At 46.1% G+C, this 26,549-nt stretch overlaps 1 protein-coding gene across 6 annotated transcripts in view; it reads left to right on the top strand.

The window, feature by feature from the left end:
* LOC147023222 (alanine aminotransferase 2-like) overlaps positions 1-26,549 on the top strand; it is a 98,749-nt gene that overhangs the window by 13,392 nt on the left and 58,808 nt on the right. For 3 of the 6 annotated variants that reach the window (XM_085888395.1, XM_085888393.1, XM_085888399.1), the window contains one exon: positions 26,039-26,264. In XM_085888395.1, the coding sequence (XP_085744521.1) occupies positions 26,118-26,264 (147 nt within the window). In that variant the 5' untranslated portion in view covers positions 26,039-26,117. Of the gene's footprint in view, positions 1-2,422; positions 2,559-25,880; positions 26,265-26,549 lie in introns of those variants that run through there. The other 3 variants (XM_085888397.1, XM_085888396.1, XM_085888394.1) reach the window with 2 other exon arrangements.

A 26,549-nucleotide genomic window follows, 5' to 3' on the forward strand; every position in this document is an offset into this window, starting at 1 on the left:
TTCGGGGCAGAGAATTTTCATCAGTACATCTACGGGTTTGACACGACCATACACACCGACCACAAGCCACTGGTAGCTATCGTCAAGAAGCCACTGTACCTGCTCTCACCCAGACTTCAGCTCATGATGTTTCGCCTTCTCTGATACACTGTGTCAGTGCAGTACGTCCCAGGAAAGTATCTATACATCGCAGATACACTCTCCAGAGTGCCAGCTGGCTTGCCACTACATGATCAGACGCTGGAAGATGACATTCACCTTCGCGCCACGTACATCAATTGGTCACTGATCTTCCAGTCATCACTGGCAGAATGAAGGGACTGCAATGTGAGACATCACAAGATCCAGCACCTCAACAGCTCAGCACTCCCATCACACAAGGCTAGCCTGCGCATCGAGTCAGAGTGTCTCTGATGGTTAAACCATTCTGGCCTGTTCGGGAGAACATCCATCAGTCTGAAGGTTTGCTGTTCTGTGATGAGCGGATCATCGTTCCAGATGCAATGCAACAGGACATGCTTGCTCTAATTCACAAAGGGCATCTTGGAGTTGAAAAGTGCAATGTGTGTGTAAGACCCATCTTGCACTGGCCAGGCATGTCAAGGGACATAGAATCACGTGCTGCTGAGTGTGAGGTCTGTGCCAGATTTTGGTCTGCCAATCGTAAAGAGCCACTCATCCTGCACAGCGTCCCTGACCGCCCATGGCAGAAGCTGGGTGCCGATATATTTCACTTCAGTGGAAAAGACCATCTCATTCTGGTGGACTACTTTTCAAAATTTCCTGAGGTGTCACAGCTGAATGAGCTCACGGCTACTTGTCTCAGATATGGAAGCAAACCTTTCCTGCTATGGCATACCGGAAGTGGTATTCGCCGGCAATGTTCCCTTTAGCAGCGCAGAAATTAAGGACTTTGGAAATTAATGGGACATAATTTTTACAACCTAGTCCCCAACATATCCGCAATCCAACGGTCAAGCTGAGCATGCGATTCAGAAAATGAAGCAGGCATTGTGAAAGGCACATGAAGATGGTACTGACATTCAACTAGAAATCCTTGCTTACTGCATCTCTCCTATTAGCGGAATGACACTCTCTCCCAGCTCAACTCTTGATGAACAGGAGGCTAAGGAATAAATTACCTCTTTACATTAAAAGCCTCCTGCCAAGTGTCATACCAGAGGATTGTCAGCAGCTCTGGGACCATCAGATGCTGTACACCAAATTCTATGATAGAGGGGCGAGACCTCTTATTGAGCTCCAAGTAGGTGATGCAGCCCACGTCAAGATCAGACAGTGCTGGCTACCTGTAGGCATATCTAGCAAACTTTCCACACCAAGATTGTACCTAGTTACCACGGAAAACGATAGATCCTCCCGCCGCAACAGGCGACATCTGCAGAAATCTCCATCTGAGCCAGTGACCATTCTCCCTCTTCCGGACGTTGGAGACTTGAACATTTCCTCTCGATCAAGTTCGTGCTGGCTACTTGTAGTCATATCTAGCAAACTTTCCACACCAAGATCGTACCTAGTTACCACGGACAACGATAGATCCTCCCGCCGCAACAGGCGACACCTGCAGAAATCTGCATCTGAGCCAGTGACCATTCTTCCACTTCCGGACGTTGGAGAATTGAACATTTCCTCTCGATCAAGTTCAGAGCACCGTGGATATGGCACCAACACCACCTTCAAGTGTTGAGAACTCCCCACATTTCCTCAACATCATCGCCGCAGATCACAGCGGCCTTGCCTCAAAGGCTGAAGGACTACATTCCATCATAGTCATACAGCGTGGCATTTGAGTCACAGCGGCCTTGCCTCAAAGGCTGAAGGACTACATTCTATCATAGTCATACAGCGTGGCATTTGAGTCACAGCGGCCTTGCCTCAAAGGCTGAAGGACTACATTCTATCATAGTCATACAGCGTGGCATTTGAGTCACAGCGGCCTTGCCTCAAAGGCTGAAGGACTACATTCTATCATAGTCATACAGCGTGGCATTTGAGCATTCCTTTGCTGGTTAGAAAGTTTGTCTTTGCTCTTTTTTATGGAACATAAACCTGCTTTTGCTATTTTCAGTCTTTCCCTTGATACTGAAAGGGGAGATGTCATGATGTTGTTGAATCATACGCTTGCTTGATTGGTTGTACTCACCTGGCGTGGACTGGACGTGTTGTGCACATGTGCCAATTAATCCCGGCACATGGTCCAGGCAAGGTGATCCCACCGTGTCCGTCGGCACCACATGGCGTCAACGAATTCAATCACATCCAGAGTGTGTTTAGTAAAAAAAGGGAACGGACAGTTGTTGGTTTTATAAAGGAGTTTTAATATAGAATGAGTGGAGAGTTTCTATTTTTGTTTGAATGATTTGTGATGGCAAAGACTGGAACGTCATTCATTTGCATTTGGAAGGGGCGGCTGCCTTTTGGAGACCTCGAACCAAGCTTTCCCTGCTTGCGTCACACTCACCTCCAAGTTGAAGGTCGAGGCTGACCAGCCGGTTCGTGAAAGACTTCGGCCAAACTTCCCCATCGAACGACCCCGCAAGGTGGGAGATGATTAGCGCCGTTCGTCGTCGTTTCTTTTCAATCTCTCGATGATTGTGACTGTGTCGTTGTTTGCACTTGCTGATGATCATTCCAGTCGCTCCGTTGTTGCCCAGTTTCGTGACAGAAGTGTTGTTCTGTCAACTTGCTGAACCCACAAAGCTTTTGAAAACCGTTTGTGGTTTCTTCTGCAAGTTTCGTTAAGGCGTCAAGTTTCCTTACGGTTTTCCAATGAATGCTTGCTCGAGTGCTTAAGCCGCGTGGCGAGCGTCCGACAAGCGGCTTAAGCCGCTTGGCGAGCGCTCGACAAGAATCTTGCTCACCACACCACCGACTTGTTTATGAATTGTGATCAAGATGTTCAAATGTCCGTATCGGACACGGCAGGATGACGTCACCATTTGGAAACGACTTGCTTTCTCAGGGATAACCGATGAAATCAATCGGAGGTATGGCGGTGCATTGTGGTGAAGTCATTGTTTGTTCCACTTTGCAATTGTTCAGACACGCCGGCAAACTGTGGTGATTGTTCGAAAAAGCGAGTGTTCTATCAACAACATTTACATTTTAAAAGTTGCTTTTCTCGAATGATTTGCTTAATCTTATCCTTCCATTTGATTGCACTGATATTTACTGCAGGAGTGAACTATTTATCAATGAAAAAATGAGAGATCGAAGCTGTGAAAGTAACACGTGTGTAGACATGTACCGTGTTGTTGTTTGTCTGAACTGGGCACGCGCCACGTGCCATGGGGGCGGGGTGGGAGGGATGGTCGGGGTGGATGCTGTTGAAGCACGTGGGTCGAAGGAGGGAATGGTATTGTTTGACAGGTGAGCTTTTTTTATCGTTGTTTACTGTTCTGAAGGACTCGTGAATGATCTTTTGGACACCCCTGAAACCTCATTGGTGAAACGCATTGTGTTAAGCGAGCAGAGCAGTCCAAGCGTACAACATTCTTCCCGCGCATACCTTTATTTGGGCGGTGTATAGGTAACTGGCAGCACTGTGTAGGCAAAAATAATAATAATGACCTGGGTTATGTGCATGAAGCAAACACATACCCACTGCTTACAATTCAAAACTCTTCACTGTACAGGAAAACGTGCGGGACAGGAATCCTGAATTGTAAATGGTGGGGACTTGTAATACCCTCCACCACCTGGAGGCGGTGCGACATGGTACACATTTACATCGAGAATTTGCACTCACCCCTCACCCCTCACCCCTCCAAGACCACGGGAAAGATAAAAACGCACCCTCATACATGAATTGGGCTCATCCTGATCCGACGCATCAAGTCTGCATGTATATAATCGGCCCACAACTGTAGGAGGAGTGGCGCGACAGACACACAAACACTGGTCCATTGATTATTGTAATTAAGGATTCTTCTTCCAAGTGAAGAACTCGTTTCTGTTCTTTAGGCTAAAAGATAAAGTTTATGGCTTCAAAATGAATGAGATATTGGAGATTTATTATTCCACTAAGATATTGACAACACGCTTCATTCAAATTATGGGATAAACGAGGTAGGGTGTGTGCGTGTGTGTGTGTGTGCGTGTGTGCGCGTGTGTGTGTGTGCGCGTGTGTGTTTCATTCGTTTACAAGAATGCCCAATGGGCGACGAGCAGACCAGAGCTGGGGCGGTCCTTGGCAAGAAGGCGGAGCCGCGACCCACCGTCCACCCAATGGGAACAGGCCACGGACGAACAGACCGCACCCGGAGGGACAGAAGAAGGAATTAATGATTGCGTCCCGTCTGCTTGAAGCGCTTCTGTCTGGTCTGCGCTGACTGCATCGCGCGATTCAGTCTGGTCTGTGCTGACTGCATCGCGCGATTCAGTCTGGTCTGTGCTGACTGCATCGCGCGATTCAGTCTGGTCTGTGCTGACTGCATCGCGCGATTCAGTCTGGTCTGTGCTGACTGCATCGCGCGATTCAGTCTGGTCTGCGCTGACTGCATCGCGCGATTCAGTCTGGTCTGCGCTGACTGCATCGCGCGATTCAGTCTGATCTGCGCTGACTGCATCGTGCGATTCAGTCTGGTCTGTGCTGACTGCATCGCGCGATTCAGTCTGGTCTGCGCTGACTGCATCGCGCGATTCAGTCTGGTCTGCGCTGACTGCATCGTGCGATTCAGTCTGGTCTGCGCTGACTGCATCGCGCGATTCAGTCTGGTCTGTGCTGACTGCATCGCGCGCTTCTGTCTGGTCTGCGCTGACTGCATCGCGCGCTTCTGTCTGGTTTGCACTGACTGCGTCGCGCGCTTCTGTCTGGTCTGCGCTGACTGCATCGTGCGCATCCGAGGCATCTCGTCTGGCGCATTACTACAGGAGGTCGACCATCTCATCACGGGAGATCACCTCGTCTCGCCTCCTCTGGATTCGGCTGCCCTGGTCCGTCCTTTGGCGACTAGTGCTCCAGGAAGGTGCGGACATCGAGCCGCATGAACGCGGCCAGGTAGCCAGCATGTTATCCTTACCTCCAGCTCACCTTCCCTCTGAGCTGGGGGTATCAATAAAGGCCGTGGCCATCATTTCTTCTGGGTATTTGTGTGTGTACGTGTGTGTGTCCGTGGGTCCCGTCTGATAAGTAGAATTAAGTGCCTGTGTTCCTTGTACATTATTTGCCTTGCTGTATTCAGATAACTCTGCCCTTACGTGCTCTCCTCGTTCCCCAATTATTGTTGTAAATAAATTCCCTTTTTGTTGAATGTACCAGCTCGTCCTTGTCCTTTCTGCCATTGGTTCGCCACAGTGTGTATTGGGAATTAGGAAGGCCATTGTAGTTGTACATTTGGACCGGCGCGGCTCTGGTAACTCCGCTCGGTTACGCCGGATCCGAGTTGTTACCTGCGACTCGGATCGGACAGAGTCGGCCGAGGGTGTGGTTCCCCGGTAGTTGGACTTTTTTTTTTTTTTTTTTGTATACCTTGGTCGAGGCTCGTATGAGAGCTAACATACAACTCACAGCAAGGAGGCATGAGACAAGAGGGGCGGGAGTGGAAGGGACAAAACAGTGGGGAACAGACACATTAGGTGAACTGTGGAAGGGAGAGGGATGGGGATGGGACGGGGAACATGGCGAAGAGAAGATGGACATTTCAGGGACTTTCAGGAAGGAAAGCAGGAGAAATGAAGGAAGTGGGCTTGGGTGGATTATCGGGGGTAGAAAAGATCGAGGATTTGGATGGGGGAAGATAAGAGGTGGTGGTGAACAGCTGTTTTGAAAGCCTGGAGGGAAGAATGGGAAAGAATAGAGTGAGGAAGTTTATTCCAAAGGCGGGAAAAAAGAGGAATGAAAGAGTGAAGATGAGCAGTGATTCGTGATTTTGGTAGTTTTACCAGAAGGGGGTTGTTGGCGGACCTTGAGCGCCCTGTGGAAATGTGGTGGGGACAAATCGCAGAGAGAGCAGGGGGGGCAAGGCTGGAGAGGAGTCGGTAGAAGACAGAAAGACCACCGACCAACCTGCGGTGATTGAGTGAGAGGCCCAAAGACTCAGCTTCATTGCGGGAGATGCCGATGATCTTAAATGCCCTGGTTTCGACAGCGTGAAGCCGAGAAAGGTGGGAGGCAGGAGCACCAGCCCAGAGGGGAGAGCAGTACTCCATCAGGCTACGGACAAAGGACTGCATGGGTATTTAGGTATATTGAAGTTGGCAATTGACCCTATCCCACGTGGTCAACCTATTGGCGATCTTCGGTCCGATAAGGGATCCATGACCTTTCGGATTTTTCTGAAAGGTACGACCTAAGTTCCAGGTGTTCTGTGGAGCCGATTCTACTGCTCCCTGTAGCGGTCGTGCTCGCCACCGAGACCCGGCCCCACAACAATATGTTCGTTATTATTATTGCCACATGACACTACTATTCTTTTTCTTGTTGTAAATATTATTGCGTTAATAAATATATGCTTTGGTACAATGCGTTGCAATTTTGTAATTGGAATGCCATGCCATGCCATGCCATGCCATGGTAGAAGGATGTATTAAGCTGATTTTCTACCTTAACATGGTGTGTGTTTAAAACATGGGAATTCCAAGGGATTTTTTTTACAGTGCAGTCGAGTCTTAAAGGGTCTGTAGGATCTAGTCTTTGGGTTTTTTGGGGTCTTCTGGGTCCTTGGGGACTTTTAGGTCCTCAGGAACTTTTTGGGACTTTTGAGTCCTCGGGGACTTTTGGGACTTTTTGGTTCTCAGGGACTTTTGGTTTCTTGGGCACTTTTTGGTACTTTGGGTCCTTGGGGACTTTTGGAACTTTGGGTCCTCAACTTTTTGGGACTTTTGGGTCCTCATAGATTTTTGTGTCCTCGGGGACTTTTTGGGACCTTTGGTTCCTTGGGGACTTTGGGGATTTCTGGGTCCTTGGGAACTTTTTGGGTCCTCGGGGACTTTGGAGGTCCTCAGGGACTTTGGGGTTCTTGGGGAGTTTTGGGGACTTTCGGAAATTTTGGGTCCTCGGAGACTTTTGGGTCCTCTGGGACGTTTTGGGACCTTTGGTTCCTCGGGAACTTTGGGACTTTTGGTCTTCCAGGACTTTTTTGTGACTTTTGCATCCTCTGGGACTTTTTGGTCCTTGGGGTCTTCAAGGATCTTCAAAGTTTAAAGGGTCAAAAGGTACCTTCCAATCGTATGTAATTAATGAGTTGTTGTTCGTCTTTCGGCTGCTCCCGTTTGGGGTCGCCACAGCGGATCATCCGTTATGATCCACATACTGATTTGGCACAGGTTTTACCTCCCGATGCCCTTCCTGATGCAACCCTGGTCGCCTCTTATGACACAGGGATGAGGATTGGGTTTCGCCATGATTCTGGGCTTCCCTACACCCTCTCATAGCGCGGCCCAGTGCAGAGCTTCCGTCCTCAAGCGATCCTCCAACCCAAGCCTCCGAGTAGCCGGATTACAGGTGCCCACCTCTATGCCCGGTCATATGTAATTAATGAGTAGACGTATGTAATAGGCAAAAAGTATGACACACACACACACACACACACACACACACACACACACACACACACACACACACACACACACACACACACACACACACACACACACACACACACACACACACACACACACACACACACACACACACACACCTCATCCCTTTATGTTCAATAACATCTCCCAGTCAGTGGTAAGCAAAATGGATGTGTTGGATAATGTTTGTGCAGTGTGTGTTCACCGGCATTGTAAGATATAGCATATAATGCAGTGTTAAACAAGACCAGCCTTATTGGTGTAATGGTAAGAGCAGTGTTTCTCAAGGTGGGGCATGAGGATTCAGAATTAATGAATTGATATATGATCGCTTTCATAGCTTTGCACTTTCAAAAGTTTGAAGCTGAAACTGATGCCTCATAGCGTCATAACTAACAACTGCTTCACCGCGCCCTTGTTAGCCAATCCGCCAGTAAAGCGTGCCCTTTATCAATTCAACGCTGTTATGTCACTATGACTCGCTTTTCATCAAGGGGAATTCCTTGTATGTAGTATATACCGTAGTGTCTCCAATCATGGTGGGGTGTATGATTTTTTTTTTTTTTTTTGGAAATCAAAGTGGGGCATCGGACAAAAAAGGTTGAGAAACACTGGGTTAGAGCATCCACTCTGAGTTTGGGAAGTCAGTGGTTTAATACTTGTCGTACCAAACAATTTTTAAAACGGTGCATGTTGCGTCCTTGCTTGACATTCAGGATTTAATAAGTGAGTATGAACAAACAATGCTGGAAGAAAATGGCAAAGCATCCGATATCACCTTTGCCAAGAAACTTCTTTGGCAGCACCCACACTCTGTAAAGAGTAAGGTAGATCAACATCAATTAAATTGTTAGTAAGGGTCAAACTACACTTGTCATGATGTCATACCTGCCTTGAACGTTAAATCAGGTCAACCATAATTGTATGATCTTATTAATCACAATCATTTCGAGTTGGTGGCTGTGTCAGGATGCACTGCTAAAAAGGGAGGTGTAGTTTGTAATGTTATGTTTCATGTTCATTTCGATTGGAAATTGACATCAAACACACATACAGTATTTCAAACGAACCTCCCTCGTTGCCATGGATGCAGACACAGCCAGAGAGAAGAAGAGTACAGGTGGTATAAAATGTATGCGCATAGTAAAAGCAAAAGAACCCCGAGCACCAGAAAATGGAACTCCCAACCCTTGGCTTGATGTCTTTAGTGTGAGCTCTCGGTTTTGGGCAGCTGGATCAATTCTCCCAGACCTTGCACACCTCGTAGGTTTCCTCCTCTGCCACCCGGATGGCAATCGGAGCAGACGACATTGAGGGTGAAGCGAGGTCGGGGTGATGTGAGATGATGCTTCTCAGTCACCCGCTCTCTCTCTCCTTTCCCGCTGGTCCCTCTCTCACCCCTTTGGTCTTCTTTACATCCACCCTCTTCCAATTTTATTGAGATAGCCCATGGCATGACCATCGGACTGAACAAACCCCACTCTGCCAGTCATGCTTTGTGGGCTTGGAGGATCTGGTCCAGGGCATCTTCTTTTTTTGATGATGCCCCAGGAGCCCTCAGGGTAGTCTTTTTAATGAATAGAATAAAATATAATGTGAGTTGGGAAAGGAGTATCTTATCCATGGGACACGTGGCTTCTACTTTTTAGCTCACCTGGAATAAAGTTCCGGGGACCTTACGGGATGGCGCACCGTCCGTCCATCTGTCTGTCCGTCCACAAATACTTACAACATCTTTGATACTACACATACAATTTCGATGAAACTTTACCACAACGTTCGTCATTATGTATGCACCAAAGTTTGTTCATGGCATGAAAAAAATTGAGCCTTAAGGGTGTCAATGGGGGTTGCCCCCCAAAATAGGTATTTGCTTTATTTTTTAGAAACTACACAAGCAATTCTGATGAAACTTGACCACAACCTTCATCACCCATGTTGTACCAAAGTTTGTTTGTTGCATTCAAAAAAAAAGAATTCTGCTGTTTCACCCCCTTAATAGGTATTTACTTTCTTATTCATTACATATTTTGTGGGTCATCCACGCCTACCAGTGGTTCACTAGTTATTGTATCCAGCCACTCCAAGGTGAGCGTCCAGGGATATTGCCCCTATTTTAGCCTCTGTTGGACCCACTCAAGCGGGGGTTTATGGATTTGGTGTGTGTGTGTGTGTGTGTCCATGCATGCGTGCATCCGCAACCACATCTCGGACATGTATGGACCGATTTTGATTTGTACTTGGCACAAAGACAACACTTGATGGTATACATAGGCACATCATTTTGTTTCGCGATGCGATCAAAGATGGCCAACTGGTGGCCATTTTAGTTGTAAAAAAAACACCCGGTGTCAAACACGTCAATCATTTCTCAGACATGCATTTACCAATCTTGTACAAACTTGGTACACAGATGAGAATGATAGCTTACATATGCACCTCATTTTCCTTTCTTGACCAGTAATGTCCGTTATGCCTGTTGACAAAACCACCAACATGGAAAACATCTTTGTCAGACGAGATAATGTTGTGTACACACCTGGACAGTCATCAATCCACTGAAGGAAATGTTCACAAAACTCCATTCTCTTGTCACAATCATTTGGAAACAACTACTTAACATGAGGTTTCCATAGTTCCCATCCTTAAGTCATTCAAAATTGCCTGAATTACATGATAATTTATTCTACTCTCCCTCACCTCTTGTCTGATCAACTTCTTTAGGTTCCTTGTAATGATGTCTCCCAGTCAATATTTTCTAGTGATCTCGCTGTGGTATATCTTGCTGTTCTTCTTACGTCCTTGACTGAACCAGTTGGTTTCAGCTTTTGGTGACAGGTTTTTAAAAAAAAAAAATTTGCATCCAAAGAGGCATGTTTTCCCATTTCTTGCTGCCATGATCTTTGAACTGCAATTTCAGACTGCCAAACCTCATTTGCAATTTGAAAACCTCAACCAAACCTCAGCAATTTGTGCTCTTTGAGAAGCAGTTAATCTCTCAGCTCTATTGGATCAATCTGAAAGTAAGGAAAAGAACTAGAACGGCACTCAGTAGAGCGCATACCTCTGCCACACTGAACAATTTATGTTTTGTATCCCACTGATAGGCCGGAGCTGCATCTGTACCTTAACCAAAATATAATTTGTCTGCTCTTCTCATGGACCCAATCCTATATCTCTCAATAGTGAAGACTCGCTTCTAAAATTCTCGTATCCAGATCTGGATCTTCACCGAAATCTAATAAATTTGTCCTTGTCACACACCCTACCTGTCCACCAACTTTAATCTGAATCCATCCATTATCTTTTTGAGATATTCTGCTCACAGACAGGCAGATAGGGGTGAAAATGTAACCTCCATCCACCTTCAGTGGTGGAGGTAATAATAATCATTGAAAAATCAACAAGCTTTCAAACAAAAGAACAACTAATCCTCTACCTATAATAACAGTGTTTCTGCAAATCTTTGGGGTGCCTCTTCATGGTGATTTTACCACCCAATGCAAGATGGGGGGTCAAATCTTCCCCAGTCTTCCCTGCTGTCCAGATTTTTCAGGGCAGTGCGGCCACAGTCAGAGCGCCAATCAGTCCTCATGGACTGGCAGATTCCTTCTCGTCTTCCATATGAAACTCTCACGCACAAATACTCAAATCACCACACATCACACTCACACATGCATCGCATATCCACAACAGTTTTTTCCACTTTGAGGAGTGACCTCTCTGACAATTCTGCTCCTTCTCCTCCTTCTAGCTGGAGACAAATAAACTAACCCGGGGCCCACCACAAGTTATAAATTCATGCCCAACATGTAAAACTCGCATCATTGTCTCCAGAACCAGAGAGGGGTTCCGTCCACTGCACAAGGTGCTGTAAATGGTTCCATCTGGCCTGTACTGCTCACAGTTAATGTTCAGGCAACACATATTGTACATGGACCTGCGGCTGAAACTTTCGGCTGAATTCAAGCTTGGATCGAAACAACAACGCACCTACACATGGCCCAAACACATTCCCACCACCCTCATCACTTGCATCACCCTCATCACTTCCACCCCGTACACCACTGCCTGCACAGGACCAACCACCTCAACCCCAAAAACGCACACAAAACCATAATAGCCTCCAATACGAAACAAACAGTGGATCATCAAATAGCCTTATTAGCAAGGCCATGCAACTTAAAAACCTCACTCTCACAAACAACATTCACATCACCATCAGAGAAGAAACCAAACAAGAAAAGGAGCAATGAGAGATTGCAGACCCTCATCAGGACTTGTTTTGTGTGGTGTGTTGTGTGTAGTTTTGTGTGGTGTTTGTTTACTGGTGTGTTAAGTAATTAATAAGAGACATAATTGGAACTACCACTTTATAACTGCTGGCAGGGATGACCGGGTACCAAGACGCCCCGCTTTGAGGCAACTCCGCTTTGATCGGACATCTGACCCTGACCCATGACGTTTTTTATTATTACTCAATTGAATTTAGAATGGGATTAAAATAAATTCAATTCAAATCAAATGGAAGACCAAATAGGAACAGTCCTGCATTGGAGTAATCAGAAGGAACCCAAACAAGCAAAAATAAATGAAGTCATCAGGAGGAATCTGGATAGGATTTGCATTTCAGCTGCTTCTCCTCTCCCCTCAAACCCATCCAGGCACAACCAAGTGAGCGTAATAAAACCCCCCCCCCAAAAACCCACATCAAAATATTAAATAATTCTGGCTGCCAGACCATGGGAATGATCGAGTTGGAACTTAAAACATTGATTCCGCATCTCTACTAGAATATAATTGTGAAGTTTCACATTGATTGATTAAGCGGTTCCAGAGAAAACATTATTTAATATTTTCCTTAAATCTAACATGGCTGCAAAACCAGGTATTTTGTCAATTATCTCTCTATAATTCCAGCAATCTGTGTGTCTGTGTGTCTGTGACCGCTGTTTCTCGACAACCACTGGTCCGATCTAATTGAAGCTTGCCAGGTATATTGCTGGGGCCCTGTGGATGTGTACTGTATGGGCGTGGCCCTAGTCGCGGTTGGTGGTGGTCACGTGGTTGGAGCTTCATATGTTACGACTCGCCCACTGGGGGCTTGTAGCACGAGTAACGTCAGAAGTAGCATGTACTGTCATTACAGTGTCCTGTGGGTCGTGCGCCTGTAGAGTGCATCGAGTACGTAATAAAGCGGAGTTACGGGCATAGTACGCTCACACTCCCGCTCGTGGCAATAAAGCAGGGTTGTGCTATTCCCTCGCTCGTGTCTGCCTGTTCGTACCTCGACCTCGACATTACAGTTTGGCGACGAGTCTGTTTCGGATCGACGTGTGCAGAGTGCCTGGGTCTCGTCGGTATTGACTTGGAGTCTTTGGCCGGAGCGATTGGATCGCTGGAGCGGGAAACTCAGCGCAACTTGCGCGGTTCGAGTTCGACACCTGGCGAGGGTCCCAGGGAAGCGCATCACGAGTTTCGCGCGGCGCACGCACAGTCTTCGGTGCGGGTCGAGTCCTGCAGCCAGACGTCTCGCCGGCGCCTGCGAGTCACGTTTAGTGAGCGACGGCCGTGCTCAGAGTTCGTTTTATTTCTGCTTTGCTAGCCTCGGGAATGGTTTCTGCAATGCCACGGCAAAAGGACGAGGACATTAAGTTCAGCTCAGATGCGGCGTCGGCTGTCGCACAAACTCTGAGAGATGTCCGGGGTCTCTGGTTGGTGCGCGGCAGATGATCCGGAGGTCAGCGTGATGTACCTAGCGCGCACAGCCACACGCACGGTCTTCGGTGCGGGTCGTGCCCGAGCGTTGCAATGCAATCAGTCGGACGGTGGTCTGAACACTCGGGGACGTCTACAGTGTGTGTGCCGAGAGTCATTGCCCATCATAACGATCATGATTGGCGGTGTGCGAAGCGACCCCTACGTCCCGGGTCAAGACCTACTGCCGGTACGGTGTTTTGTGCATGGCGTACACTTTTACGTCCTGGGTCGAGACGTGCAGCCTGGGCATAGCGATACCGGCGACCCGGAGGAGATGCTGGAGATGACCATCTCCGGCAGGAGATGCTGCCGATGTTGAACCTGTTTCCAATTGGTCCGAAGGTGACAAGACCAATGACAGTGGAGGTCGAGATGATCGGGGCACTGATCGTGTTTTGAGTTGAGTCCGCTCATGCACTTCCCAGTCTACGTCTTTTTAGGGCTACCCTCGCATTGCACACGTATACCGGTGAAGCGCTACCGGCGGTTGGCAGGGCACACGTCTTGGTCGCCCATCAAGGTCAGCGGGTTGCACTTTCGTGGTGCGAGGGGAGGGGCTCGCGGTTCCTGTTTCGGAGTTCGTACCTCCAGGTGCACCTGTGCCTCCTTCGAGACCCGAGGGCGAGGTTCTGGCGGCAGGAGCCGCGACGATGCGACATGGGCTGCCGTTCATTGCTTTCGGCTATACGGGTCTGGAGTAACGGGAGCCATGCCAGCGGTGACGGGCTCTCGTGCTCCCGCTACGCTCATGATACAGTGCACACCCGTGTCGTGCAGGCAATTTCAGCGGGGGATTGGAGCGAGCCGGTCGCGTTCAAGAAGTTCGCGGAATGCGACAATCGGCGGTGTCCTCTGCGACGTTTGGATGTAGACCGGCGAGCAAGTTTTCTCAACGTCGTGCCATCCAAGAGGCGTACACACGATGTGATTCATAAATTGCTCATTGTTGTATGTTTGATTCTCGCTGCACGAGTGATTCGATTTAGCATTGTTAAAGCAAATGCCGACAGTCCGCATGTGAGCATGATATGTTTGGTTGGGAGCAATCAATGGGATGACCGATATGATCGATGTGATGTGAAGAGCTTGCGGGCGATAGTGGCGAATAAAGAGGTCTTTCCGATCTCCAGCTGCGAGGGCAGTCCATGGTTCGCTACCCTGTCATGTGTGGGGATTATACTGGGAGAACGCGCTGTACGAAAACGGGAGTTTGCATCTGCGCAGACGATGTTCTTGTTGCTTTATGGCATGACTGAATGTGATGCGTGGTTTTGTATGGGATTGCTGGGACTGCAGCCGGCTAATGGCCGGTTCGACTCGCGTGTGGGACTCAGAGATCGACTCAGAGCCGGGACTGGTTCGCTGTTCAGCGTCACCCCCACCCCTGATATTGCCAAGGTCAGACGTGCCTGGGGCCATGGAGCGCAAACCTCTGTTCTCGCCAAGGTCAGCCACGGGGCTTGCAGGCTCGGGGTGTTTACCTGATTCGGTCCTGTCTGAGGGAGATGTGCCAGCTTGTCGACCGGGGGCGTTTGATGGAGCTTGTTGGCCAGGGGGCGCGGGAGGTCATCGCGACCTCGCCAGAAGGCGTGTAAGCATAAGCCGCCTGGGGGCGCTTCTGCTGCTTAGTGATGCTGTGCTTCCCAACTTGCTTCTTTATATCTTTGACATGGCCAGGGTTTTGTGGTCTGCAGCCATCATTGGGTTCGTCGTGCAGTTCAGTACTCGAGCACCTGTCCACTGCATTTTGGGATGCAACTCGAAAGGATGAATGATGTGCCAGGTTTACACAGCGGCATTGAGGTGGCAGGTTGTGCGGATGAAGCACGTTTTCTTTTGTGCCGTCTCATCTGGGTTTGATTCACGGCTACATGGTTGATGTCATTTTATTCCTCTTTGCTTGTTTGTGTCATGGTTTTTTTTTTCTTTTTTTTGCCAGTTGTTTTTTTTGTATCATGGTGCCAGTGCGTTTGCTAAATGCCATTTTTGGCGCTGGTTGCTTTTTGTGTTGTCATGCCAATGATTTTTGATTATTGTCATTTGTTTAATCATGCTTTTAGTGGGGAGGAGTGTACTGTATGGGCGTGGCCCTAGTCGCGGTTGGTGGTGGTCACGTGGTTGGGGCTTTATATGTTACGACTCGCCCACTGGGGGCTTGTAGCACGAGTAGCGTCAGAAGTAGCATGTACTGTCATTAGCAGTGTCCTGTGGGTCGTGCGCCTGTAGAGTGCATCGAGTATGTAATAAAGCGGAGTTATGGGCATCGTACGCTCACACTCCCGCTCGTGGCAATAAAGCAGGGTTGTGCTATTCCCTCGCTCGTGTCTGCCTGTTCGCACCTCTACCACGACATTACAGGATGTGCCTTTTCAAGGTTTGATATTGATCGGACAAGTGGTTCCCAAGTTATGGCCATTTATTTACCAAACCAATGACAGGACACAGTGCTTTGACGTCACAATTCTTCTTTTTTTTTTCTTTTTTTTTTGCACGTACGGGCACGCACATACAGGCCCGCACTAGTTCCTTAAATAACTTGTACATGCTTGCCTTGGGGAACATTTGAGTGAAATTGGGAACATATGTTTATAGGGTAAATCCAATATGGCTGCCAAGCCATGTGACCTCTGATGTCATATGTGTGAACCTTTTGTTCCTCATGGATAGGCGATCATATGTGTAAAGGTTTGCTTCGATGTGTTCAGCCATTTTGTAGAAGATTTTTTTTTTAACAATATGCCTGCCGAATCACATGACCGATGACATCGTCAAAAAATCTTTTGTGGACTGTTTTATCCCCAGATGACCCTCAAAAATTTTCATACTGATCAGATGTAGCATTCTACATATTTTGCAATTATTATGTCATGAATGCACCTATGATGTCATTTTTTAAAATCACACTCATTCCATATGAGGAGTACTTGCTATGTGCCAAGTTTCAATTTTTTTCCTGGATGCGGTTTCAAAGATATAGAGGTCCAAATTTTTGCTGTTTTTCCAACATCGCAATTAAAATATTCTTCATGAGTAGTCGCGCCAATGGTGTAAATTTTGTCTTTATCTGACACGTGGTTGCAGAGAAAAACACGAAAGTTCTGTGCGGACAAACAAACAAACAAACAAGAAAAAGCCATCGTGCAAAACACGATACTTGCAAAATCCACCCCTCTGTTCAACAGTTGCCTTGGATACATCAAATTGTCCATTTCATTAGGATTAAAATTGACAATCTTAATCAACGCTCAGGTCAATCGAATGAAAATTGATTATTTTTAAAATTGATTTTAGGAGTTTGACCTTGAGTTGACCTTTGACCTTTTGACCTCAAAAATAGTTGGTTTCCCAATTCAATGAGGAACTATGCAATTGCTGTTTAATTTTTAAGTCAATCAGATGAAAATTGACAATTTTAGAAATTTGACCTCATGATCACCTTTGACCTCAAAATCAATATGCTTCTCAGTTGAGACTACTACTACAACTTGGTGAAGTTTCGTGAAGATCGGTCTTATATTGTGACCTGTAGGCGATTGAGAGATAGACAGACACAATAACAAAATTGACATACCAATCTACTTGAAAAATGTTCGATTTTGCAAGTAAAAACAAACAAGAAAAAGACGTCATCATTGTGCAGAGCACGATACTTGCAAAATCCACCCCCTCTCCAAAGGTTGCCATGGATACATCAAATTGTGCATTTCATTGAGATTAATATTAACAACCAGGTCAATCGGATGAAAATTGATTATTTTTCAGATTGAAATTGATAATTTCAGAAGTTTGACCTTGAGTTGACCTTTGCCCTTTTGACCTCAAAAATAGTTGGTTTCCAACTCATTGATGCAATATGCAATCTTGTTCAAATTTCAAGTCAATCGGATGAAAAATGATTTTAGAAATTTGACCTCAAGATGACCTTTGACCTCTAAATCAATCAGCTTCTCAGTTGAGACTATCTCTACAACTTGGTGAAGCTTCATGAAAAATTTCGTGTGTGTGTTTGTGTGTGTGTGCACACACACACTTTGAGACCTGGCAGGTCTCTGTTCCACCTCCTGAAACCCACGCACGTGTGGAAATAACAGCCAACAACAACTTATACACACACACGCGCGCACACACGCACACACGAAAATAAAACCCAGGTGAATTCCAAGGAACCTCGCAGCCAGGGAGAGAGATGAGCTGGGGTTGCGGCTCGGCTGGGTACCTGCACGTTGGAGGGAGGGGGAGCTCCATGGTGTGGCAACAGCCAATGGTCATGCTGCTCGGGTGCAGTCACATGTGTGGGGCTCGTATCCGTGGAGGAATCCGAGCAGAGCAGACCGGAGTCCCAGGGTGGGGATCACTGTCGCGGACAGGACCCAGCGAGAGACCCGGTCGAGGTCGGGTGTCCTCGGTCGTTAGCGGAATCGACCAGACGAATCGCTCCACCAACGAAGAACGCCCATGCACCACCACCCACAGACTCGTGAAAAAAGCTCTCAGTCTGTCAATCCTCCTCGTACACCAAACTCAAGACTCCAGCAAAACTCCAACGAACGCCCCAGCAGATGCAGAACTGAACTGAGCCTTTTTGACTGAACTCCCACGAACGCGCGTCTCAGAGGGTCCCTTCCTAGTCCATCGACCTCCCTCAGCGGGGCTGGGCCTTGGTCAAAACTGACGCCACTGTCTGCCCTGATTGGACGAGGCTCCCATTGGTCCGCCCTTTCTTGGTGGGGCCTCGGCCAGGCACCGGCGAAGCCCGCCCACTCCACAATTGTTTGGGGAAGGTGAATGACTGTGCAGCCACACTGTATACGTTTGGGGAAGCCGAGAACTGGAATAGCGAACGTGGAGATTTTGCCTCAGACAAACGAGTCTCTGCAGACAGCAGGTGGACAGTGGTACGCTGTGGCCAGCGAACCGAGGGCTGCAAGCGCTAGGAAGGTACCGTGGTTCCATAAGAGGGGAAATAAAGATTTATTACCCTAACTAAAAAAACATAGCAGCACACCCCTTCGAAATTCCCACTACACACAAGGAAGGGTTCTGTCTACACATATACTTAATGGTATAACTAACTTCGGGGCACCTGCATGTTTGAATGCATACGGTTCCTAGAACCATAATAATATGTGTATGTGTGTATATATATATATATATATATATATATATATATATATATATATATATATATATATATATATATATATATATATATATATATATATATATATATATATATATATATATATATATATCGAAATGTATATAAATATCCTCAGTAATACTTCTCAACTGACTACAGGAATCATCCCTGAGTTACTAATGTCTTGACAGAGCATCTGCAATGTCATGTCTTTCCCTTTGACGTGGATAATTTCCAGGTTGAATTCCTGTAAAGACAAACTCCATCTCATCCATCTCTGATTTTTGTTTTTCATTTTATGAGTGAAAGTTAAAGGATTTTTATCCTTAAAAACTATAACTGGAAGAGTAGTTTTACCCAAGTATATTTTAAACTGTTGCCAAACGAGCAGAAGAGCAAGGGTCTCTTTTTCTAAGGTAGAATAGTTATTTTGGTGTTTGTCAAACTTCTTTGAATAATAGCATACAGGGTGATCGATGCCTGCAGCATCTTCCTGTGGCAAAACAGCTCCAGCCCCCACATTGCTGGCACCGACTGCTAATTTGAAGTTTTTCTGAAAATTTGGTGCCGCAACAATTGAAGAACTCATAAGTGTGGCTTTAACTTTGTTGAATGCTGTCTGACGTTTGTCATCTCATGCAAATTTTGCCTTTTTCGGTGCTGCCAAGCTATGAATGACTCTCTCTCTCTCTCTCTTTTGCTTTTATTTGCTGTACCTGACCGTGATCAACAACGTCATATGAGAGCACAACCTGTACTTTAGCAAATTCAGATTTTACTAGATTTGCAATCAGTTTAGCATCAGTAAGTCTCTTAAAGAAAGCACGGATTCTCTGAAGTTGGTCGTCCCGTCATGGAATGGACGATGACATTGTCAATGTATGGTACGGTCATTCATGAGGCTTTGAAATGTCGCGGGGGCATTTTTTAGGCCGAAAGAAAGAACTTTAAAATGGTAAAGCCCATTCGGTGTCACAAAAGCTGACATTTTCTTTGCATGTTCAGGAAAAGGAATCTGCCAGTACTTTTTCAATATGTCAACCTTTCTCACTCAAAGACTTTGCTTAAGCAATCCTGTCAATCCAATCACCAATCATAAAGATTGGATAAGAGTCACTTCTTGACGACACATTGACCCGTTTCAAATCGGTGCAACAACGGAAACTGGCTTGGGTGCCAGGATGCAGGATGAACTCCATCCACTGTCACGAGGTTCAAGGAGGTCATTCTCTAGCATGTATTGAACCTTCTTCTGAAGATGTTCCAACTTGACAGGGTTCACCCTGTACAGCTGCTGTTATACTAGAGTTGCATCAGCTTCCCATAGCGTGAGAGTGAGTACACAATGGAATGAGTCGTCAGCTTCACATTGGAATGAGTCATTCCATTTGATACTGCTCTCTCGGGCTGGATAATAGTGAGGCTGGAACATCATACTCCTGGGCTCTGTTATCAGTTGATTGCACTACACTGTACATTTTGCGATGTAATATTGTAGATTTGAGGTGTCGCATTGTTTGTGAACAGTGATCGTGGAATTGGTAAAGATTTGTTGATGGTATGGGTTTGATTCCCACTATCATCCAAAGCAAAGTTTTTTTTTTTTAAAAGGATGTCTGATGACTGTTTTATGTTTAGGACAATGTTTATGACAAAGTGACACCCATTTATCTTTGCTTGGGGATGTCATGTAATTTGTTGTTTGTACATCTTTTGAAAAAAAGGAGGCAAAACTAGAAATCATCTCAAAATGCAAAGCCTGTCCGTGGCTGAGTTCTCCATGTTCTCATAATAAAGGTTTGTTGAAAATATACTGAACAAAAATATAAACGCACCAAGCGATTGTTACTCTTTTACCTCGAACTCATTAATACTAAATCTTCACAACAATTTGGTTATAGAATCCATGACAATTGAGCATTAAATTTCAAAGAGTTCCTTGAGAATTCTGGCGACAGTCTTTGCGCTACAACAGCCGACACAACCGAGGTGTCACTGTCAGAGTTCACACAGTCAGTAGCGGGTGTGTCCACCGTTGGCGTCGCGCAGAGCGGTGCATCTCCGGCGCATGGACATCACCAGATTATCGCCTGCGCCTGTTATGCAGCCCGACAGTCTCATCGGCAGTCCTCGTGGCCGGTCGGAGTCGATCCCGGAGATGTTGCAGCCTCATGTGACGATCCTGACCGGCGGTGGTCACACGTGGTCGCCGGACATGTGGGCGGTTCACGGTGCTTCCAGTCTCTCTGAGGCGCGTTCTCAGGCGGCTAATGGTGGAGTGGTGGACATTGAAGTGTGCTGCAACGGCCCGTACTGACGTCCCAGCATTCAGCATGCCAATGGCGCGCTCCCTCAAGATTTGTGACATCTGTGGCATGTTGACATTTGGCACCAGTCCACATTTTGGGGAGGCCTTTTATAGGGCAAGCTATAGGGAGTGTTTGTGTCCTGGTCACGCTCACTGACCATCACTCTGTCAAGCCCCATGGTGCTCATGGGAAGGATTACTCAACGTGTGAGTCCACACATTCAGAGTGGTCAATTTCAATGGGAACATCTGTCTTGAGCAAAACAAAGGAACCATTGCTCAAACATATCATCGGTTTGACCATTTTCCCATAATGGCAATCTTGACTTAGATATTTAGGTTGGTGCGTTTATATTTTTGTTCAGTATATGATGACGATGTGCGGGGGACGGGCAAATAAGCATAATTTGTGTGCACGATTAATTTGACGGAGTGTGTGGCGTCAACACACACACACACACACACCCTCCCTCTTTCTAAACACCCAGAAGGGGACACCACATGAGCTGATATACGTCACACTGTGCATCTGTTTGCTAGTATTGCATGGAGGTTGGCTCTGTATGCTGGTATTATCTGTATGCATTCCAGATAAGGCATTATCATTGTGTGCCATATGTCCGTCTGTCCATCCATCTGCTTTTTTCATTTCTCCAGCCAAACCACCTGGCTAATCCGGCCGAAATTTTGCAACAACGTTCCTCTCCTGACTGTAAACAGGAATTGCAAAGCTTGTTCAAGTCACATGACTTTAAGTACGTCAAAATGGTCGACTTAGTAAAATTATTCAAAAATCTTCTTCTCCAGACCCACCAGTCAGAAGGCTACCAAATTTGGGTTACAACATTAAGCCAGGGCAGGGAGGTAAATTGCGGAGGTCATGTTGACCATGTTACCGGAAGTGTGTCAAAATGGCTGACTCGTACATTTTTGGGAAAATCGTATAAATTCCTTCAAAAATCTTCTTCTCCAGACTCACCAGTCAGAATGCTACCAAATTAGGGTTGCACCATTACGACAGGGTTCTGATGTTAAATTAAATTGTGGAGGTCATGCCAATCACATGACCGGAAGTGTGTCAAAATGGGGGTTCCGCAAATTCCTTCCAAATGCTTCTTCTCCTGATCCATGAGTCAGAATGTTACCAAATTTTGGTTACAACATTAGACCGGGATGTTAAGTTGCCAAAGTCATTCCGATCACCTGACTGGAAGTGTGTCAAAATGGCGGATTTTTAGAAATTTTTTGGAAAATCACATAAATTCCTTCAAAAATCTTCCTCACCAAACCCACCAGTCCGAATTCAAATTTGGGTTACAACATTAGGCCAGGGCCGAGAGAAGCTACAGGTCCAGTGGTCCAATTTTTTTTCTTGATCTGCCATGTCTGTATACTCCACCAACACAGGTATATTGTTGCAGTTCTGGAAAACCACATGCCTCTAAGGCAATGGGACTCAACATACAGTGATCCCCAGGCAGTTATTTCATTCATCTTTGTGCAGTCAGACCTTCCCCTCATGTCTAATGGGTTAACGGGATGAAGTGCGTTGCGTGGATCTAATAGTTAGGTCAAATAATTATACCTCTATTTTCTTTTCAATCCTGATTTCCATCCAACCCTTTCCTTTTATCCATGATACAAATCGAAGCAAGCACATGTACACGATAACAGACATCCGCGCAGCCCGATGAGAGAATTACCACATGAACAAGTGCGCGCATGGCACGCCCTTCCATTAAAATCTGTGGTGCAATTTACAATGGCATCTCACCTTGCTCAACCTTCACTCATCAAAAGCTCACAACCTCAACCACCAACATCTCCTGCACCTGGGAAAGGTCATCCCGTGCCTCCTCGCATCTCTGCATCGATACAGTTCTCCACCAAGCAGAGGCATGCTGCATGGCCCAGGCCGCATGGCGTGGAGACGGGCAAAGCACGTTAACAGCACCAACCGCAGCTTGCTGGAGGTGCCCTGGACAGGCATGCAGGACCGACATGACCCTCGTCCAGTTGCCAGAACATGGCCCGGGAGTTCGGTGCAAGGCCCTGTCGCGTCGGATGTGCGAATGAGGCCGCTTCTGGCCCCAGGAGCCTGGCAGAGCAGAGCCGGGATCCAATAGCAGAGCACGATTCTGTACGGAGTTTTCTCCATTGTACGGAGGACCCTAAGTCACGTGGTTGAGTTATTTGGTGTTCACGGTCGATTAGCGACCCGCCGTGTTACGGAGTTATTCGTGTGCGATGGCCTGCGATTCCGGAGAGTCTGGTAGGAACCCGAGGTGGCTTTCTCCCCCTCGTGGTCTTCTCGCCCTGACCCCAGGTCCGCAACAATATAATCCACACATGAGACACTCGGGCAAGGCCAAGGGGCCCGCCATAAGCCCCTTACGGGGTGAAGGAGCAGCGCCCCATGTCGAGGGATCAGGGTGCAAAGCCCCCTGCATCGATGTCATTTTAGGTACAGTATTTAAATAGGGCATGAGGTTTAATTTTTAATATGTCTGAGATGGCTTCGAGATAATGTGAAGGTCACACTGTATGTGTTGGCCAGCTGTGTCAATGTAATTGCCATCATGACCGAAATAAGTGCCAAAATATCTAGAATACGGAACATAAAATATGGGATGGCTTCTCAGTGTTACTCTTGCCTCCCCCCCCCCCCCCCCCGATCTCTCCAAAACTTATTTTCTTTCTCTCACCACATTCACCAGCATTTATTTTCCCCAGTTGTGCACAAAATAAATACATACCCATTGTGGTTTGTCCCATCCAATCTTGAGCCCACGTAAGTCTGAACCTGAACGCCAACTTTGTTCGAGCAGGATATTTGATGATATGATTCATTAAAGCAAACATTGTAATTGCCTCCATTTTTTTGATAAACTCGTACTTCGTCCTGTGTGTTGAACAATGTTTTTGTTCCAAATGTATTGTTTCTAAAAAATTTAATTTCTGCACGAAGTTGAATGTAACATTGTTACTTCTGGCAAAATTTTTTGATGATTTCTGTCTTGTTTTGAAGTGTTTCCTTTCTATCAATATTTTACTCTGCTGTCATATGGAAGGCAATCAAATGGATTGTTCATTACAAAGTTTGTTTTATTTTATAAATGTTATTTAAACTTTAATGTGCTGCATTAAATGATCCAAGTGTTTGACCCTTATAATTATTTTCTTTCCAAAATGTTGATCGAACAACAGCAGGAGAGAGAACATCGCTGGATAAACATGTTCTTATAAATCTTCTTGTTGATTCCAAATGGGTTGATTCCTGAAGGAGATTATGTTTTTCACCCCTTTCTGTCCGTTTGTTGGGTCGTCGCTAGACTACCCTTATTCTCAGTTTTTCCGTCTGTCTGTATGTTTGTTTGTTTGTTTGTTTGTATGTAATGGACAGCTCTGGAGGCCAGAGGAGTCAACCGATTTTGATGAAACTTGAGCACCGTTGCTATGGACGCCAACGTTGCCTAGCAACGGGACTTTGAAATTTTTGAAAAATCCCCCAAAAATTATTTTTTCAAAAATCCCTTCCAGGCTTTTATGCGCACTATAATCAACCTCCTTGTCAAAAAATTTCAGCCCGATCCGTCAAAAACTGTATGACTAGTATGCAATTATAAAGCGACCACCCGTGTCGCTTACCGGCTTGTTGGGTAGTCGATCTAGTCGAAAAAAAAATTTGAGATTTTTTCTACCCTTATCAGTATTTACAATGGCGATTTCAGTTAATACAATGGAGATTTCGATGAAACCTGGTTGGTAGGTTCATACCATGACCAAGTTGTGTGCAAATGAGAACCGTTGCTATGGACACCACCGTTGCCTAGCAACGGGACTTTTAAATTTTAGAAAAATCATAAAAAATTTATTTTTTCAAAAATTGGGCCACGACCGACTGTGGGCAGTACATTCAGCCATATTGTCAAAAATTTCCAGCCGGATCCTATGAAAAATGTCGGAGAAGATAGACTTTGAATGAATCCTGGTCGAAAACAATAAAATAACGAAGTTCGTTATATCTCAGAGACTATGAGTCAGATATACATGAAACTGGTATGGTAGGTTCACGGTATGTCCTAGTTATGTGTGAGAAAGAACCTTTGCTATGGACCCCTCCGTTGCCTAGCAACGGCCGAAAAACCTCTAAATGTGGGGGTATTTTAATGAAAAAAACAATCTGCAGCCTTAACCCTTGAAACTAGAGTCATGAATTTTCTTCTGCTTAATCCCCAGGTCATTCCCCATCGAACAGGCCCATCGCGTCAGCTTCTATTGGGTAGTCGACTACCCATGTCCGCCTACCGGCTTGTTTGTCTATTTGTCTGTGTGTAAGATATCCAAATATGTTGTCGACGGATCCAGATGAACTTTGGTGGGGATGTTGGGTATGTGACAAGGGAGAAGTGATTTGATTTTGGTGAAGATCCGGATCCGGATCTGACCACTTGAATTTTTTAAGTGATTCTTCACCATTGAGAGATGGGGTCAAAAACGATATATAGCACGATATCTGAAAAAGTTGTGTACGGATTCGGACGAAACTTGGTGAACACGTTGGATGTGTGACAAGAACGAATTGATTCAATTTTGGTGAAGATCTAAATCTGTATCCGGATCTGAGAACTTTTTAAAGTGATTCTCCACCATTGAGAGATGAGGCTAAACTCGTATATAGCACGATATCTCAAAAAGTTGTTGACGGATCTGGATGAAACTTGGTGGACAGTTTGGGTGTGTGACCACGACGCATTGCTTCAATTTTGGTGAAGATCCCAATCCGGATCTGGATACGAGAATTATTTAATTTTTAAAGTGTTTCTTCACCATTGAGAGATTGGGCCAAAAACAATATTGCACTGTATTACATGATATTTCTAAAATGTATTGGGCCCGATATGTTCTCTTGGATTAGGCATTACGTAGCGGAGGTATGCGCTCAACCGAGTGCCCTTCTAGTTGCTTTTGTTTTTGAAAAGAAATGTGCATTTTGTGATGAATAGGAGTGACTTCCGTATCTTCGTGAAGTGCGATTGGCGAAACGCAGGAAGGAATAACGGGTGATCGGTCTCTTTCCCTCCCTCCCCCACTCACCCCATCCCCACTCTATATAGCTCTCCGGATGATGCAAACGGTCTTCTTTGCTCTAACCCATCTCCCGAGAGCATGCTCCGCCCTCACGCGGCACAAATGTGCCATTTTCTGGCTGTGAATCTCTCTGTTCCGTGCACCCAGGTTGAGCTATGTATGTATCCGAGGCTAATTGCACATCCGACTGGTTTGGGCAGGAGACATCTGGGCGTTTCAGCCACCACTGGCAAAGTGTGCGGAATACTGCAGCAGCGCACACAACCGAGCGAGAAGACGATGAACATGCAGAACAGCAACGTCGAGGCCCACCAGGTTAAGGTTCTCACCCTGGACACCATGAACCCACAGATCAAGAAAATAGAGTACGCCGTGCGCGGACCCATCGTGCAAAAAGCCGTGGACATTGGGAAACAGCTGCAAAGGGTAAGTGGATCTTCACTTTGTAAAGTATTGCGTCAACTTATACAAAGTCAGTGGTTGGGAATGAAGGGTTATTCTTGCAGTCAAAATATCTTTGAAAAACACTTTGTTCTTTTGAATGTAATTTCAAATGCTTGCATGCATTTGATGATTGCACATGTGCGTCAGGTCAGCTTGAGTTACAACGTGGCACAGATAACTCCGGCATGCATCGAACTGTCACAATCCTAACTTGAGAACAGTGAACAGTCGTTCCGTTTCACTGGGATTCTTTTAATAGGTGGCTGT

Source organism: Eptatretus burgeri, chromosome 7 (genome assembly GCF_056783735.1).
Source record: "Eptatretus burgeri isolate ZD-2024b chromosome 7, Ebu_testis_v1, whole genome shotgun sequence".
Lineage (NCBI taxonomy): Eukaryota > Metazoa > Chordata > Myxini > Myxiniformes > Myxinidae > Eptatretus > Eptatretus burgeri.